Source organism: Thyridium curvatum (assembly GCF_004353045.1).
Source record: "Thyridium curvatum strain D216 chromosome Unknown NODE_29_length_410198_cov_82.451705, whole genome shotgun sequence".
Classification (NCBI taxonomy): Eukaryota; Fungi; Ascomycota; class Sordariomycetes; order Thyridiales; family Thyridiaceae; genus Thyridium; species Thyridium curvatum.
Window position 1 is genome coordinate 210,498 of NW_022156784.1, and position 17,409 is coordinate 227,906.

The following is a 17,409-nucleotide window of genomic DNA, read 5'->3' on the forward strand; positions in this document are numbered from 1 at the left end:
AGTTACTCTTACACCCTCACCCTGCATGGACCTTGCTCGCGTCTAGCGCGGCAACTTCTTCTCTCAACGCTCCTCCGGCACATATGCTGATTCCATCCTCCATGTCCCAATGCCCTCTCTACGTACGTCTCTATCGCCAAACCTGCTCTAGTCCAGCCATGGGCGCCACCTCAGCAACAAAACGTATATAGGCAGGCCACAGCCGAGCACTTGCGAGGGGCTGCGGCGGTCCATACATACCAAGAACCACGAATAAGGGCAATAGCAAGACATGATGAGGACGTGCGATGGGGGGAAAAACACTAGAATTGCTTCATTACGGCCATTTTTCTTTCTTCTGCTCGTCTATGGGGAAGTGCTCATCGGCTCTCCACCGGGTGCCGTGCCGCCGTTAGCAACCGCAGCAGCCGTCGTGGCAAAGTACCGCACGTCGACATCGTCATCCTTCTGCAGCTTCTCCAGGCTCGGTAGGACCCGGTTTTGGATGAGCTCCTGGCCTCTCGGCGACGGGCTGAAGGCAGTGCCCGCCTTCTCGAGAGAGTAGATGGTACCCTCCTCAGGCAGGCGCTTGAGGACGTCGATGAGGACAGCATATGTCTTGGCGACGTTGAATCGGATGTTGGGGATGTCGTCCACGACGAGCTTATCGAGCATGGGCAGGATGTTCTTGCCAATGACATCCATGCTGACCACGCTTGCCAGGGTCTATTAATGTGTCAGCGACCGGGTTATGGAAAAGGACACGTGAGGGGACTCGTCGTATTACTTACGGTGATGGCGAAGCAAGTGGTCATCCGGTACAAGTAGTTGGGGTGGTTGCCCATGGCCATGACCTTGGGGATGATGGCCTCGCTAGCCCACTCAACGCCAAAGACCTCAGTCAGCTTCTTGAGGTTGTGAGTGGCAGCCTCTCGGATCGAGAAGACAGTATCGCCAAGCCAGCCCATGCAAAGACCGCTAAGCTTCTCATCGAAGAACTTGACACCAAGTTGGCTGGCCAGCAGGGGAATGTACTCGATGATAGCTAGGCGTACGCGCCATTGCTTGTCCTCAGCAAGCTGGACTATAGCAGGCAGGAGTGATTGTGATAGAAGGTCGATGCCAATAACTAAAAGTTATTAGAATACTAGCTCGATAAAAAAATCTTGTGGTTGCTGGGCCCTTCTTTACCTTGGTTGACCAGTTCGAGCTTGGAGATGATGTGAAGGCGGACTTCGGGAAACTCGTCCTTGAGCATCTGAAGAAACATGGGCAGCAGGTGATCAATAGTCCTAGGGAAAACAATCAGCTACGGAATCGCCACACATATCACGGATGACCTTGACTTACTCCTGTTTGCCGAGGATGGGGGCAAGGCCCGAGATCTGAGTGCCCAAGGCAGCGCGGACGTGCTGAGAGCTATCCGAAACAAGATCCTCGATGCTGCCCATGATCTCGTTCAGCAGGGTATCGTGGTCGACCAGAGCGCAGAAGCCGGGTATCTGGCCGGCGATAGCGGTGCGGACCTCGGCCTCGTTGTCTTTCAACAGCTTCACGAAAGCTGGAACCAGGTCACGAGACACAACCTCCTCGTCTACGGCCTTGGCGATCTGTTGTCCCGGGTGTCAGCAACGTGCATCACATGCCATCAATCTCGAGATGTGTCCACTCCGTACCTTCTCGAACCTATCGGCGATCATATATCTGACCCTCCAACTCTTGTCCTCAATAAGGCTCCGGAGTGATGTCAGGAGCACGCCGTGGCTAGACTGTTGCTCCTTGGGGACGACCTCGGCGATGGAGATCAGAATCTCGACCGTGAGCAGTCGAACGCTGTCTTGGTCGTCTTGTGCGAGGTGCTGGAACAGGGGTATCATCTCTTCAACAACAATCGTGGCGGGCATCTCCTTCACAAACTTGGCCAGGTGGGTCGCAGACTGCCTGCGGACCATGGGAGTTTCATCGTGGACGAGCTGTCCAAACTGCTGGCGTAATTGTTCTTGGACGGGAGGCGATACCTTCTTGTAAGGGGTGGTATAGAGGCCGCATCCCGACACTTTCGAGGTGAACCAGTCAGCCTTGGAGAGGCGGAATGTGAGGGGCACGAAGTATTCTTCGACTTGTTTCGATGAGAGCTGCTCGCAGATCTTGTTCAGAGACTCGACGGCCTTTTGCGGGTGTCAGTGCGCCAGAAAGAAACCAGATAGCCCGCGATACCGGCATACCTTGTCCCGTACGACGGGTTCCTCGATAGCAGCGAGGTTCTCAAGCGGGGAGAGAAGGACATGACCCCACTGAGGGCCACCGACGTAGTCGATGAAGCTGCCCAGCTCTTCGCTCAGAGCGACGAGAACCTCATCCTCATCTTCGACAGACTCTGTGACACACTGTTAGAGATGTGTTGGTGCGTACATTTGCACACGCGGAAGGCTGTCGAGGGGTAAAGGATAGGCGCGCACGCACCGTCTAGAAAAGGAATGAGCTCGTCGCGGGTGCGCTCAGCGCCTAGGGCGAGGGCGATGGTGGAGAGACGGTGAATAGCATTCAGACGGAGGAGGACATCGTCATGCTGGTCAGACGGGTCAGTTAGGAGATGGAGCGACGACGGAATGGGGGCATGAGGCGAGCCGGTCACCGCTCATACCTTGAGCTCGTCGATGAGGACGGCGATGGGATAAAGCTCGTCGTTGGCATTGGGCGCGTCTGCCATGGCGAGCAATAATGGTAGATGCGCGTGGGCTGGGAGTGTATAGGCAGATAGGGACGAAATCGAGGTGGACGGTGTTCGAGAGTCGCAATGGCAGGTCGTGGGGTCGGGGGTCGCGTTGTGATGAAGGGTGATGCAATGACTTTGCGAGCAACCTGTTGTGCCTTATTTTGGGCAGGTGGATTCCGAGGCGAGACAGGCAGTGGTAAGGTAGGCTGGCTGGGCAGGCTGGGTTTGGCGTGGTGGAGATTGGAGGGGAGCCCTTGGAGGGTTGGTGGGCGGTGGTCCGTGGAGGACAGTGGGCAGCGACTCTGTAGTGGAGTGTTTTGGTGGCTTTCAGGCCTAATTCCAGACAAACACGCAAGATAAGGTGAGGCTAAAAGAGATTGGAACCTTGAAGCAACCTTGGGACCATGCACGCCCCAAATTTCGGTCCCAGATGTCTTTTGTGTGTGCTCGTCAGGAATCTCCAGCTGAGATCGATTCCAGATGAGCAACATGTGATATTCTTATTTCTGGGGCGCATCAGTGGGTGACCGGGCATCGCATTTTCTAGTCTCCCGGTTCGAGGCTACTTGCACTAGTTAAGTAGCTGTATTGTATTGTGTCAGGTACCGTCCGATCTCAAGGATTGGAGGGGGAGGCGAGGTGGGCTTTTGATCCTCAGCTTCAGCATACCTAGCTATCGAGATGTATTTCTCTCACAGTCAGAGGCGCAGGCACCCCAGCCCATTCTTTGGACTCGGACTTGAGGATAATATAATGAGCCCTTATTATCATCTAATGCATATAGTCTTCAACGTCAGGAATCTCAAGCGGTCTCCTGCCAGCAAAGAGTGGACTACTACACTCTGTCCACTGTCCTCTCCCATCTCTCGCCCCTCCAGACAGGGGGACTACCCGTTCGCGTGCACCTTTTGTGGATATAATACGTATGAGCAATAGAAGACGGGGAGAGACTTGCTTCTTCCAACAAACTCTGTAAGACCGGGTATCGTTAAGCCTGTTCTTCAGAACATATCCTCAGGCTCTGAGCTACCGTTCTGAGGATCCCTCTCATCTGCAACTACATAAGAACCGCCTGCATTTTCCTTTCTTTCCAAGAGAAACATCCCCTTCCCTCCAAATCCCAAATCAGCTCAGGGTCCACACAGGCGCCTTGAGCAGCACCTGCCTGCCGCGAACCTCCACGGCGACAAAACCTGCGAACCGCACCTTTCCGGCATCCTTGGGAGGCAGTCCTGGAGAAGTCGATGTGTCAGCAGACGAAGTGGAAACGAGTTGAGAAGCCGGTGCGCTGCCACCCTTCTGGCCCCGTTTGGAGGCGTCCGGCGGGCCGGCGCGGCGTATTAGTTTCGCTGACGTACCGCTTCGGTTCTTGTCGCTCTTGCGGTCCTTGCCGCCGCTGCCCTTCTTCTCGGCTTCCTTGCCGCCATCTTCCTCGCCGCTGTCGTCGCTCTCCGGGTTCTGCATCTCTAGAGGCGGCAGCCCGACCTTCTCAACCTCCATCAGGGCTGGTTGGATGTTGTCTAGTGGTAGCGGATAGACGATCGCCACATCGCGACTCTCAAGTGGTAGGTTGGCTGCGAGGCCTACCGCTAGCTCTACGATCATGGACGCACTGCCATCCACGCCCGGGGGTGGTGGATCCTTGAGGAATTGAAACAGACCAGCCGTCAGGTTGGTGGTAGCCTTGCGTATGAAATCGGACCGGTGCTCCGCGCTCTCTGGTGAGTTGAGAACGGGCTGCAGTCCTTCGAGTGTGGCCATCCTCCATCCCACGATCTTTGTCGTTAGGGCATCGAATTCTTCCTGGCTGTTCATCTTGTAAGAGAACCTGCGGATGTTATGCTCGATGTCCTTCAGCTGTCGACTGAGTTCGGGATCTAGTCCGGGATGAAAAGATTGATTGAAGATCTCCTCAACCACCCATCGAGTAATCACGGCGCGCCCGACAGCCGTCATCTCCTGCTTGCCGGTCCTCAACGCTTCCGCACTGACATAAGGCTCGAGCCACGGCGGCAGAGACGCCCAGTCCTTGCGAATATTGAACGACAGATTATTGATTGCGCCATTGAGGCGGTTGAACCGAGTAGAGTACTCGTTGTCGTCGAGTGAAGTCCGCGACTGAGACATTCGCTGATTTGCAACAGCGTTCTGCAACTGCTCAACCTGGCCATTGAGCTGCTCGATTTGACTCTTGCCATCGAAATAGAGCCTCTTGACGTTTTTATATTTAACGACTGTGCCAAGACATGCCATGTTAGCCTTCTGGTGATAATAACGCCTTGCAGTCGCCTTGACATACCTAATTCTTTCAATGCTTTCTCCGGGTCTTGCGCATCCGGGTTTGAAATTGGGGGCTGCGGGCTGTTGCGCCCCTCAGGCTGTATCCCCTCATATTGACGATCCTGAGCGGTGCTGTGTCTGTAGCTGGGGTTCGCACCCGCTGCGCTTGGCGGGGGGGCATTGGGGTTTAAGTTGGAGGCTTGGCTGTGACGGTAACCTGGAGGCGGGCCCACCGGAGGCTCAACCTGGCCTCGCATGCTTTTATCGGCCTCTTGCGGTCGTCGAGATCCCGGGCCTCCTGGTGGAGGGGCCATGGTCTGTTGCTGCAGATGTGCGTTGTCTGGATTGGCCGTTTGGTGTTCCTGACTCTGGCCTGGAGCACCGAAGGTGCCTGGGGGCGGGTTCTCTCCCGTTGGGAACTTGTGAGTCGACTGCTGGTCAGTGTCGGTGGCAGGCGACTCATGCGACAGCTGTGACACAGTCTCGGGATTGGGATGCTGAGGGTTGGCTCCCAGGTGGGTATTCAAAACTTGTTGCCCACCTCCCTGGTACTGTTGCTGCACCGTGTGGAAGGGGTATTGGTGTTGCGTAGAATCGTACGAGCCGCCCTGGCTGTACGGGCTCTGGGGCTGCTCTGATGGCGAGGACCGGCCCTGAATCTGAGGGGGGGCAGGCCTGCGGTAGGCGGCACCTACGTCGTCTGGTCCGTAAGCCACTCCTCCCTCCACGTCACCGGGGACCGGGCGGATCGATGGATGCTGCGCTGCCTGGGGATTTTGATTCTGCAAGTATAGGTCTTCGTTAGATAGGGTGATGGAGTATGGATCTGTGTATTCTCCTACGCCTTGAAGTGGGGATGGCTGCGTGTGCTGGCCTTGGACCTGCCAGTCACCAGGGTGTTCCTCGAGTGAGACCTGTGATGGACCAGTCCGGATCGCGGGAGGCTGCTGTGTGCTTATGCGTTTCGACGGTCGGCGTGCCAGACCAGAGGTGTTATCGTACGAATTCTGGGGAGGCGGCGGCTGCTGCGAGTACCCTCCTCCGCTCTTACTGCCCGAAGAGCCACTCAGAATATTCTTAATGAGCTTCCGAGTGGAGCGTCGAGATTCGGGAGCAGCGACGGGATATTGCTGATGCTGCTGAACAGGAGGAGGAGGCAGCGGGTGGCCCTGGTTGAGCGCCTGTTGGTTGGCGTTGAGGGTGGTCGCTAGGTCGTCGTACGAACTCGAAGCTGGACCGTACTGCTGCTGTCCCTGCAGGGAGGGGATCTGAGGGTAGCGCTGGGATTGGGATCGCGAGACTTGGTCGGCAAAGTCGTGGGCTCTTTGTTGGTGGAGCTGCTGCTGTTGTCTGGCATCAAAGGCGGGCGGTGTGGTGCCGGCGGAATGCAGCTGTTGAGGATCACGGTCGTCGACCCCAGATCCCTCGTTGGAAAATGAAGGCGGGTTCTGAGACTGCGGAGGCGGCAGCGGCGCCTGGTGTTGTTGTTGCTGTTGCTGTTGATGATGGAGCGGCGCCGGCTGCTGCTGCTGCTGCTGCTGTTGTTGTTGTTGACTAGGTCTTGAGTCAAAGGATTCGTTGGGACTGTATGTGTTTGGCGAGGCTGCAGGGAGGTTGCTTGTGGGTGCAACAACTGGAGAGCCAGCAGCACCAGAACCAGAACCGCCAGAGGTTGGCTCAACCAGAGCGTGTTGAGAGCGGTTGTTCTGTCTGCCAGTGCGACCGAAAGGCATTATTAGCAAGGAGGACTGGGACAAGCTCCGATCCGGAGGCGTGATGGGTCGTCTCAGAGACTTGCTCGCTCGGTGGAAGGTGGCGGCACAGACTGGAGTGACGAGGTGTAAGACGTGAGTTTCAAGGCGGGATAAGCAGAGCGAAATGACAGTCTATCTTCCAGGTTGCTCGGGAAGCCCTGCAACAACTCGGCCAACGCGCGCTTTGCTGCTGGACTGGGTGTGTCTGCGCCTTTTCCCCTCCTCGCAGGTTGCAGGGATCGCTGCCGCCAGTGAAGCTTCGGGAGGGGCTGTGTAGTTTAGGCGCCCTCTTTTTTCGAGCGCGACTCCTCAGCGGTCTCGGTTGCTGAATCCCAAGAGATCCACGTCTCCAGCTAGCCTAGCACTTGCTTGTTCCTTTTATTAGTGTCCAATGCAGTCAAGGCTGCGCATGAACAGTCGGGTGCATGCCACCAGAGCGGCTGCACGATGAAATGATGAACTGCAAGAGGTACCTTTGAATACTGAGCATTTGAGGTGCAGGGGGGAAATATGGCAATTTTACCTACATAGGTATCTTGCACAGAATCTTGCATAGAAGCTCTCTGCAGCGATTTGACCGCAGGACGGCAATGGACGAATACACGGGGATGCAGATCCGCACCAAGACGGCCGTTGATAAGCATGTACTAGACTCCCTTTTGCAAACAAGCCACCTAGAGCTTTGATGATGCGCCCTCTTCACCTCAGCCCAGTTCAGGAACTACTAGAACTTGAGGATCTATGATAGGACTATGCCTCTACAGTCCCTTCTATTACTTTCCTACATAAGAAAAAATGCCCCGGTCATCGATGGGGAGCTACTGAGACTGCAGAGAACGTTCGAGGCAGACTCAGCTGGTCAATGGCGGCGGCGCCGGTTCGCACCTTAGCTGGCTTTAGGTATGCCCTGGAGAAGTGGAAAAGGTGGGGTAGCTCAATCTTGGAGCTTACGGAGGAGCATGAGCGAGGTCCCAGGGTCACATTTCCAAAATATCCCCCGGTCAAGCGATTCCAGTGTTGTCCCTTTGTCGTGTCTCGCTGCCGATAATGTAACTAGCGGTACCCGACTTCTTCCAGGTTCAAGGTACCTAGGTACCTAGAGTGCCCCCCAGTGCCCAGATGTAGAAAGCTCGGGTCTCGATCCGGCCAGTTTACTCCATCAAAATGAGCTCCTTTATCTTCACATCCATCTTGACTTGGTACTACTTGTACTTGTAGTAGTGGCTTGCTCCTTGTGGGGAATTTGTCTCCGTGCACAAGTCAGCTGGAGAGGTGGGGTTTGATTGTCTTGACGGGAATGGCATGGCATGTCGTCTCTAATAATAGAAGCTGGCTTAGTCAACTTATTGCGTTGCTTTGCATCGAGAACGCAGAGAAGTGCAGGCAAGGAGACTATCACTCCACACACGGCCAGGACAGGAAATGAACAAGTGCATAGCTACAAAGAACGTATGAGTGCGCACAGTCGGATCTTCAGACCGAGGGACAGGATTCCTTGCCAGTCGACGATCCTGGAGATCTCGCCCAGGGAGGAGCCTTTGTTTCCCCCGCCGTGTCCCGAGAATAGAAAATTAAATATGTTTGTCTCGTAGGCCACCATAGGAACAGTCGAGCTACCTAGCTTGCGGCGTTTGTAGTCTGAATTTGGTTGCTGCAAATGGACTTCTATTTATCTATTTGCCCGGACGTAGCTTGCCACCAAAACGTCCTGCCGTCAGATTAAAGGGGAAACAAGAACAAAGAGGCTAGTACAAGTGCCATCGATCAACGCTGCGTCCAAATGAGATCAGTCTCCAGGAGATCCAAGCGAGCCCTCTTTAATATCACAGGGTTAAATATGTTCTTTGCCTTTGAGATTCGCAGCTCGTTGGTGTTCAAATGGGAATTAACTAGGGTAGGATATATGTGAGGCCAGGCCTATCCCAACGAGCTTTACTCGTTGTCAGTTAAAAGAAACCCCTTCTATCTTTTTACAGAAATGAGTGTGCTGCGCTGTCCAGTGTTGACTACACTGCGGTGCGTCCATGCAGATGCCGCTTAGTGTTATGCTCGAAGAACTGCTACTTGTGTAGAAGACTTGGAATGGCTCTAGGATATCCTCCAGTCCGCCCCCAAGCCAATTTGGAGCAAACAATAAATGATACTTCTCTATTGCGAATATTGGCATACCTCCAGCAATGCGCCACGATGTCACCTCCTCTAGGGATATTAGGTATTCAAGCACTTCAGCTTGAGAGTGTTGTTGCACATACCAATCTGGGATCCTCGGGTCGAGCTGCACGTCACCGATTCTACTGTTGCTATTATTATAAGCGAGGAATACCAGTTTTGCAGACTTGCAGACGCAAGGGCCCTTACTCAGAGAAGGAATCATCCTGTAGACATACATAAGGGCTCCCGGTGAACCACGCCGTTGGCATCAGCACATGGGCGAAGGTTTGTGGCGTACTGCATATTGTACAAGTCTGTACCCCAACCTAAAGCCTAACGAAAGGGTCGAACATGGTGAGCAAAGTTCTGTTTGAGGCTGTTTTGGACAGATCTACTAGCAACACGAGAACCCAACTGCGGGCTTCCGCTCCGACGTAGCTCAACGAAAAGGAAACGGGCTGAGACACTTGGTGATTTCTGGACGTCGGGAGAAATTCCCTCCTCTAGCTTCTGGGAAACATATGCCGAGATAAGAACGCCCGCTTCTGTCCGGCAGGGTAAACAAGCTGGAGGCTGGAGAACGGGGTTGGGCTGTGCGATGTGAAGCCTCAGCTGGCCTATGCCACGCGCCTGTGCGATGAACAGAGGCTGTGTCGTATGCAGGGTCCCGAGACAGGCGAGGCAGGAAACACAAGCCGGCAGAGAGTCCAGGCCAGCTTTTCGATGCTCCTAGCTCAGTGTTATTTTGATCTGGAGCGGGTTGAAGCCTTCCCAGAGCTAAACACATGCCTTCACCAGAAGATCTGCCCTCTGTCCACGTTCAGGGAGTAGGCAATGCTCCCTCCTGAAAGCACACTGCCTGTATGGACTTTCGGGCAACTGGAAGTCTAGCACCTAGGGTAGCCCAAAGTGACCACCAATCTCGAAGCTTCCTTTTGGCTGGGCCAGATGTGAAGTCGGCAGGTCGGAGCGTGCTTGCCCCTCTGCCACTTAGATGTCGGAAGAGAGCGGACATTGTGAAAGTTCATTTGCGGACGTAATCGAACAGCAAATCGCAGGACATTACTACATGGATCCAAAGTATGCGTCGCCATGTAATCGGATCAGCCATGAGCAAGGTTCCAAGGTCGGCGGCAGCATTGAGCCACGAGGGAACCTTCCACGAAGCGCATGTTCGTCAGACTTGGGACACCGCAGCAAGCAGCACAAAAACATCATCATCAAGATTCTTCTAACTGGGTACGTCCCTGAGATACCTACTACCCAAGGGGGTAGGTACCAAGGCGGTCCGTGGTTGCCACTTGCCCCAAAAAGTCCACAAAGAGGTAACTGTGCTTCCCTTATTTACTCATACGGGCAGGTTCAATGTTGCACCAACATAACACAAGCATGCCCGTGTTCCCCGTCCCTCTGCCAGTTTCCTTTCGTATCCAAGATCATGCTTCTCATAGGCAGGGTCACTCTTGAACGGCTTCCTGCTGCTCGATCTCGTCGTCATTCTTCGCTACAGGAAAAGCCAGAAGAGGCACTGGTGTTCACCGGATATGATGGCATCACTCACAAGTTGCACAACCAAATAAGGTACAACAACCTTCCTTGATATTCTCTTGGCTGGTACTCTCGCCATCAGCACGACAAGTCAAAGCAAGCAAACTGTGTATAAAGGTGCACGGGGAAGGTTTGGGGAGCGATCGCATGAGTTGCCCACCTCATTCTCTTCAGCCAGACACTGTTCATTGTCAAAGCCTTCGGACGCCAGCTACACACAAGCGCCCAACTCCTCCAGATATTCTACATTTGAATTCAGCTAGCCGTACTGGAAAATGATGCTCGGTACCGTTTTTCTCTCAGCCGTGCTGTTGCCCCTTGTGGCCGCCAGGCCAGAGGGTCGGCACCCCGGATCGTCCACGCAGCGGCGCGGCTTGGGCATGCTGGCGGTCGACCAGTCTCAGTTCGACTTTCTCCCATATGAACTGAGAGATATCTGCTTTGACTGTACCCGACCGAACCCCGACGCCCTGTACTCGTGCCAGGTCAAATGTGAGCAGGCTGAGCCATAGTAAAGAGGTCCTCGACTAACAGCAGCACCCAAGTTGATTGGTTCGACCCAAATTCGACCAAGGACAATAACGTGACAGCGTGCAGCTGCGCATATTCGTGGTCTTGGGACGGTGTCACCACGGAACCCGGAGCGCAAAACACATTCGACCCCAAGGCTTACATTCCCTGCCTAAGGGACACTCCCGTATACTTCGAGATGGCACTCAAATGGCTGGCTGGGGCCAATAATTTCAGCCTGGCAATGTCCCACCATTACAAGGACACTTCGTAAGTGTGTGTACGTACAGGCTAGGGGATTTCGAGACTGACAACAAGACCAGCATCGAGCCGAATAGTCCCTACAGCTGGTTCTCGACCTATGCCTATCCTCAGCTTAGCTTGCCACTCGTTTTACAGGAGGAAAATTCGATGACCCACTACCACCCAGGTCCAATATTTGCGAAAATCGTCGCCATCGACTGAGAAGAGAGAGTTGACGCCTAGTGCTGGCATCAGGCGAACATCGTGTGGCTATTCAAGGGGTTGTCTGCGTCATTTTGATGGGAGGGACATGATTCTGCACAATTTTGAGAGTTTCCAAGCTGGTTCTTGGCGGATTTGAGACCGAAATCTGATTTCTGTTCGGCTGAGCAGTCGAAGATGTGTTGAAACCAACTGACAAGGCGATGAACCTTGAATCCAAATGCCGAGTATTGCATTAGGCCAAAATAAGGAAACGGAGGGTGGTTCGGCGGCCTAGACTGGTCAATAGATGCGCAATCTTGATGCTTTTGATTTCATAGCCAGCTGCACCACTGCTTTGAGGGTGCTTGTAGGCCACGAGAGTTATTCCAACTTGCCAACATGCCAACATGCCGAAGTTTGAGTTCCATTACAAGGGCAAAAGCCTTTGGCCTGATCAATCACAAATCCATTGACTGTATTGTTTTATGTACAATAATTGGTAACATCCGCCCTCCATCGACCTGCGCAGCCTGATGTCTATGACAAGGGATACGAGGTCTGGGGTAGTGATTCGAGGTGTTTTCGGTGATGCTCGTTCGCCTGAAAACACTGATTGTTAGAAGTGTGTCCATCTCAATACCTCACAGATTGCGACCGATTATAGGATTGAGAACTCACAAATGGCAGACCACAGTAGCCGCAGGTGGCAATCTCGGGCTTGTCAGTGTTGATAAAGATACGAGGATGGCCGGCAGGGCCGCCACCGCCATCGCAGGCAACGATGCGGTCGTGAGTCCATCGGACAGGCTGCTTGTGTACCAGCTCCATGGCAGACCAGGGTTGCGGCTATCCAAAGATCCTCCTTGTCAGCAAATTCCTGTTTCTCTTTTGCCTCTCAAGAATGTCACCCCCCCAGGGCCGTCTCGAGCTGGTCCTCACCTGTAGGCTGAAGTCGGTCTGCTCGAAGCGCGGGCCGGTCATGGCCTTGTCGCGAGGCTGCTGGCTCCTGGCCCAGATGCCGGCACGGTTGGGAGCCTGGTCGATGTGTGCGGGGGGCTGGGCGGCCGGGTCGGCGACGGCGGCACCGGGGGCGTTGTCGGGGTTCCTGGGCGAGTTGGACTCGGCCGGCACGGTGGTGCTCTGCTGCTCCAATTGGCGACCGGTGGTGGCGAACGAGCGCTGTGCCAGGCGCAGCTGCTGCGGCAGCCGGTAGGCCGCGCGCAGTCTTGTAGCGGACATCATCGTGGCGACTGGTGGTGGTGCGATCTGGAGAGATTGGGTTATCGCGGATTGAAGGCCGATGTGCCCTTTGCTGGACGTCGAGGTTGGAGATTTGGGACGGCTGTTCTTCGGTAGAAGGAGCTAATGGTCAATTGGCGGCACTGGACTGGCTGAACTGGAAAGGGAGCTCCACACTCCGATAACAGTCCAGATCGCACGGACCAGACTGAATACACGCGATAAAGAGCATTATGATGGCGTTCAACTTCTTTACGCTGTGCTCTCAGTGCACCCACCTATCAACAAATTTTAGGGGTCTTTAAGGCTGGGCTTTGACACGAACAAAACCACCCGACATTCTTTCGAGCCTCTTCTTAGATCCTCCTCGGTCCTTTCGACGACCTAGGAACCGGCGCGACGACTTCTGCTACCTGAAGCAAGATTCTCTTTTCAGTAGTGGAGAATATCTGCCTAAGTGCCGACCTACTCGTGTAGATCGGATTGAAACTGGGCAAGAGTAGATGAAAGAAGGCCATTCTTTCCCTCTCTATTTACCTATCCCGGTCTCGTTACAAGCTCTCCACCATGAGTGCGCAAACACCCAAAACAATATCTTCTCGGCTTCTGTCGATGAAGTTCATGCAACGAGGAGCTTCATCGGCATCTAGCTCCCCTTCAACCCCTCAAGCAAGCGAGGACCAGTCAGCAAAGAGACGCAAGACCTCGCATTCGGCAACAAAGAGCCAGCCTGTGACACCGGTCATTGATCAAAAGGCACTGCAAGCTGCGCGGGAGGAGGAAGAAAAGGCTAAGCAGGCAGCCGTTGAGAGGCGGGCGGCAGAATTGGGAGACTCGCACTGGGTTCTGCAAGTTCCGACCCCGACCACAAAGTCAGGCAAAGCCATCCAAGCGCCGCTGAATATCGTGCAAGTCGGGTTCTCCCAGATTGATTCTAAAGGGGCGGAAGACGAGAGCCCTCTGGATGCATCGGAGACTAGAGCTGCCGCCGAAACCAAGTTCCGTCGGTTCAATATGAAGAAGAGGTCACGCAAGGTATGTCTACCCTTGACTTCTTTGGACTCGTCCCCTCTTTTGGCGCAACATTTATGCTAATCATATAGCAGGCGCTTGATGAATCTGTCGACTCTTCGAGCGGCATGTCCGCCTCGGATAACGAAGATGAGGACGAGGACGAAAATGCGTCCGGTCTATCGTCTCCGGCAACGAGAGATGGAGAGATACGTGGACGAAAATTTACTGCCTCGGCGGAAGACCGCGGTCGAGCGAGGTCTGCCACTTCCAGAAGACGAAACGTTGAGAAAAGCAAAGCACAAGAGTTCGCGAACAAGCGGCGAAAGAAGGAGGTCAAACTGAACCAATTGACGTCGATCTCGTCAGCAACCCCCCAAAAACCAGACTCTTGGAAGGCCAACATTACATGCCACCGCTGCCACAAGACGGGACATCTTGCAGCTGAGTGTGACTCTGCGCGTGGTCGTTGAGTGCCTAAGATATGGGCCCTAATGCCCATGCTCTGCACTGATCTCATCGTCAGCCTCTTGAACCCTAAGTAGTGATCACGACTGCTCTTTATCTATGCATCGGTGCTATAACGGATAAGCCAGGTGGAGTGAGATCGGGACTTGGATCGCGCAGGTCCTTGGGACTATGGAAGCATTCACGGACAGACCCATGGATCCCTTGACTTAGGGATGCGTCTAGACCCCATACTGAGAAGCCCTTCAACACTGATGCCGAACCCTGGTAGACATCCTTGGTCACGTATTACATATTGTACAGGACCATGATGGATATGGAGGCTATTCAGAGGAAACTCGGCCGTGGCTCTTTGTGGCCAGGTTCATCCCGCCTACGGCGAGGCCGGGCTGGAACGATTCAGCTCATTTTACTGCATTCGGCCCGGTAGGTTTAGGTGCGCCGCTGGCCTCGCCAGAGCCACCGTGCAATTGCACGATATCTTTCTAACCGTTGGACGTGAAGGTGTTGTGTCGATCGAGAGAAAGGGCCACCTAACCTTCACGCGTCCAGGACATCGCCATAGGCAACATCGTCATAGGCAGAATACAAAATCAAGCACCGTTATATACCGGTCGTCTTCGCAAGATCTTTGTCGTCCCAAAGGTGGTGACCTAATCTAGGTGAGCGGGAGAGGTCCCGCGCCGTCCCTTTTCCCCCTCGGATAAAGAGCCAAAACCTGGCGCTGGATGTTTGAGATTTCCAAGCCAGCGGTCCGCGGGTGCTATCGTCTTTTGTGGCTCGACGGTCGGGCCTGAAATGGCCTTGATGCCCAAAGCGGTCATAGTTGGGAATGATTTATGACTCGGTGTAGGCGATCTACACGGGACATGCCGTCGTCCGACCTATCTGTCTCTATGTCCTTGTGTTGCCGAAGACTGGTCGACCCGAGAGGAGTCTCGTCAAAGCCTACCAGCCGGACAAATGGCAAAGGCGTATGCGAAAAAAAACTACTCCTTCCCCTTGGCAGGCAGATGACAGGTAAAGAGTTTTCTCTCGGGTTCATTACGAAGGCGTGAAACGTCGTCTCGCCACCGGCTGCAGTTCCCGGATCGTCAGCCGCCCCCCAGTCCTTGTTGTCGACTTTTGCATTGAGCGAAACCTTGCCCCGCCCCTCCCGTCCTTCTTTGAGCCGCTCCCCATTTCCAAACAGGGCGTCGTGCATGTCCGAACCACAGCCTGAGATCGGACGGGTCCCGGCCGTACAAGGAAGGGTGGAGTCTGTGGTCTCCGGTCTGGTCGCAGCCGTCGGGTATCATGTGGGATGGGAAACGACCCGCAGACAAGGGCACTAACAGCGAACTCACTTACACGGGACATTGACGACTTATACGGGACAACGAATCACCAAGCCTGCTTGTTTTCTCTCTCTCTCTCTAAGTCTGCTCAGAGAGGGATGGCAGAAACTTATCTAGGCAGCAGCCGACCGGGCCGTGTGCGTACTTCCACAGATCTAGCCGAAACGAGGCCGGCAAATACAGCTTCGTTGCACTACTCACACAACGGTAAAGGTGAAGCATCCCTGCTGCATCGCTAAACCCCTTCGAGTTTGGCACCTCCTGTCACTCGTTCCCGATGCCTCCAGTTAGCGCGCTCTCCGCGTGGGAAGCTGAACATGATGCATATTCTTTTTGCCCATAAAAGACTCCTGTCTGCTTGAGAGGAGCAGGATTCTACCACCGAAGGAGCAAGGAACCGTAGCTCTGGAGCAGATCCACACGACAAGTTCGCGGTGGTCCTTTTATGATATTGTCTCCTACCCATCTCAACTAGTCGATGATAATTCTGCTGTCGGAAGCCAGCCGGGTCTTCTCGACCGGGTAAACCCCTCGTACCAACTCTGAGACAGAGGCTTCTAGTTCTTGCTCTACTGCTGTCTCGCCAATCCAGTTTTGGATACGTCTCTCATTTGATACTGTATCCCAGTCATCCCTATCCCAGTCATCCCTGTCCATAGTTGTAGCTTGGTAAGGTCTCTTCGATCGAGTGGCTGCCGGGCTTGAAGCTTTTGATCCTCCACCGCTGTATCGGGCGCGTAAGTCCACCCCTGACATTTCCAATGTCTCCCACTTGCAGTCTGAATGATTGAAGATTTTCACCTTTCGAGTATGGCCTAATGTAATGAATAATTTGACTTGTAGAAGTATAGCCCATGCAAACCGAGCCAGGAGAAGTGGTCGTATATTTCCCCGTAAGCCTTGAAGTGGGATATTATGGATGTCAAGAGCTCCAGCTCGCCTGTCGATACAATAAACCCGATAGTCGTTATGCTTAGGGACAATAACAAACCATCGATCATCAAAGATGCAATGGATGTCAGAGCGCATGGGGAGAAGATTGTCTGGATCATCAATGCCCAAGACTGTCGTTGAGTAGGCCATCATTCCATTCTCTGAATACCATGGCTGGGCCTCTCTTGGAATGATATAAGCCTTTTCCAAAGCATGCAAGTTTGCAGTGATACAGCACGCATCTGTGGCTATAGGTGTACTTGGGATCGGTGGCCAGCTTGGTTGGTTGTCGTGGGGGAATTGCCAGTCGTTGAAACTTGGTACGACTGGATATTGATCTAGATTATTATTAGCTTGGAGAGAATGAGAATAGCATAGAAATACTGACCGTCGCCATTCACAACAAAGAAGTATTTCCGACCTAATAGAACAACAACATCTTGGGTGACAGGCTCTTGGTGCTCATCTATAAGATAGCCAGTGAACTGATTTGCAGCGATGAGCTGACAGGCGAGTAGAGCTGTTGCATGATGGACACCGAATTCTGTAGGCTCAGCTTGATCGAGTCGTGGGAGTTTGAGAAGGAGATTAGTTGGGTGAGGGTATCCTGGGTGTAAGAACTGGATATCCTCACGACCTGCAAGGAGATCGATCGGCCGAGTGCTGGGGGGGCGGGGTTCCATGCTGATTGCCTCTGCTTTTTGGAGGATGGAGAGAGAGAGAGAGTGCTGGGGGTGTGATTTTGCTCAAGTTTGCAAGGTCCGTATGGGCTAACTTTCATAAGCGAGCCAGGACAATGGGGTCGAGTCGTCAGTCTAGGCAAGGGGGCCGTTTCCTCGGGCCCCTACTCCGTACGCCGTACGAGTCGACGGAGTTGGGCGCGGGGGTCTGTATGGCCTCGGTAGTATCTGTCGTGTGCAACAGTGGATCAAGACTGTCCGTTCCACTGGCCTAGGAACCTGAACGGCTGCGCATCTCGACGTAGAGTCGATCGCTGTATGAGGATGTGATGAGTCGATCTCCTCCAAATCTCACC

The 17,409-nt window shown here is 53.9% G+C and overlaps 6 protein-coding genes across 6 annotated transcripts; 2 read left to right on the forward strand and 4 right to left on the reverse strand.

Moving 5' to 3' along the window:
• Positions 1-345: 345 nt before the first annotated feature.
• E0L32_005537 (uncharacterized protein) lies at positions 346-2,689 on the reverse strand (the record flags this gene model as incomplete). Its single annotated transcript, XM_031140070.1, has 8 exons — positions 346-705; positions 771-1,108; positions 1,171-1,271; positions 1,330-1,589; positions 1,656-2,147; positions 2,205-2,356; positions 2,443-2,548; positions 2,624-2,689. 8 exons carry the CDS (start codon positions 2,687-2,689, stop codon positions 346-348), a joined length of 1,875 nt encoding a protein of 624 aa, XP_030996052.1.
• A 1,131-nt stretch (positions 2,690-3,820) lies between these two features.
• E0L32_005538 (uncharacterized protein) lies at positions 3,821-6,708 on the reverse strand (the record flags this gene model as incomplete). Its single annotated transcript, XM_031140071.1, has 2 exons — positions 3,821-4,929; positions 4,995-6,708. 2 exons carry the CDS (start codon positions 6,706-6,708, stop codon positions 3,821-3,823), a joined length of 2,823 nt encoding a protein of 940 aa, XP_030996053.1.
• Positions 6,709-10,703: 3,995 nt separating this feature from the next.
• E0L32_005539 (uncharacterized protein) lies at positions 10,704-11,403 on the forward strand (the record flags this gene model as incomplete). Its single annotated transcript, XM_031140072.1, has 3 exons — positions 10,704-10,920; positions 10,974-11,208; positions 11,262-11,403. 3 exons carry the CDS (start codon positions 10,704-10,706, stop codon positions 11,401-11,403), a joined length of 594 nt encoding a protein of 197 aa, XP_030996054.1.
• Positions 11,404-11,922: 519 nt separating this feature from the next.
• E0L32_005540 (uncharacterized protein) lies at positions 11,923-12,627 on the reverse strand (the record flags this gene model as incomplete). The annotated part of the gene is made up of 3 exons (XM_031140073.1): positions 11,923-11,985; positions 12,064-12,231; positions 12,325-12,627. 3 exons carry the CDS (start codon positions 12,625-12,627, stop codon positions 11,923-11,925), a joined length of 534 nt encoding a protein of 177 aa, XP_030996055.1.
• Positions 12,628-13,191: 564 nt separating this feature from the next.
• Positions 13,192-14,108, forward strand: E0L32_005541 (uncharacterized protein; the record flags this gene model as incomplete). Its single annotated transcript, XM_031140074.1, has 2 exons — positions 13,192-13,659; positions 13,728-14,108. 2 exons carry the CDS (start codon positions 13,192-13,194, stop codon positions 14,106-14,108), a joined length of 849 nt encoding a protein of 282 aa, XP_030996056.1.
• Positions 14,109-15,911: 1,803 nt separating this feature from the next.
• Positions 15,912-17,056, reverse strand: E0L32_005542 (uncharacterized protein; the record flags this gene model as incomplete). Its single annotated transcript, XM_031140075.1, has 2 exons — positions 15,912-16,711; positions 16,762-17,056. 2 exons carry the CDS (start codon positions 17,054-17,056, stop codon positions 15,912-15,914), a joined length of 1,095 nt encoding a protein of 364 aa, XP_030996057.1.
• Between the last annotated feature and the right edge of the window lie 353 nt (positions 17,057-17,409).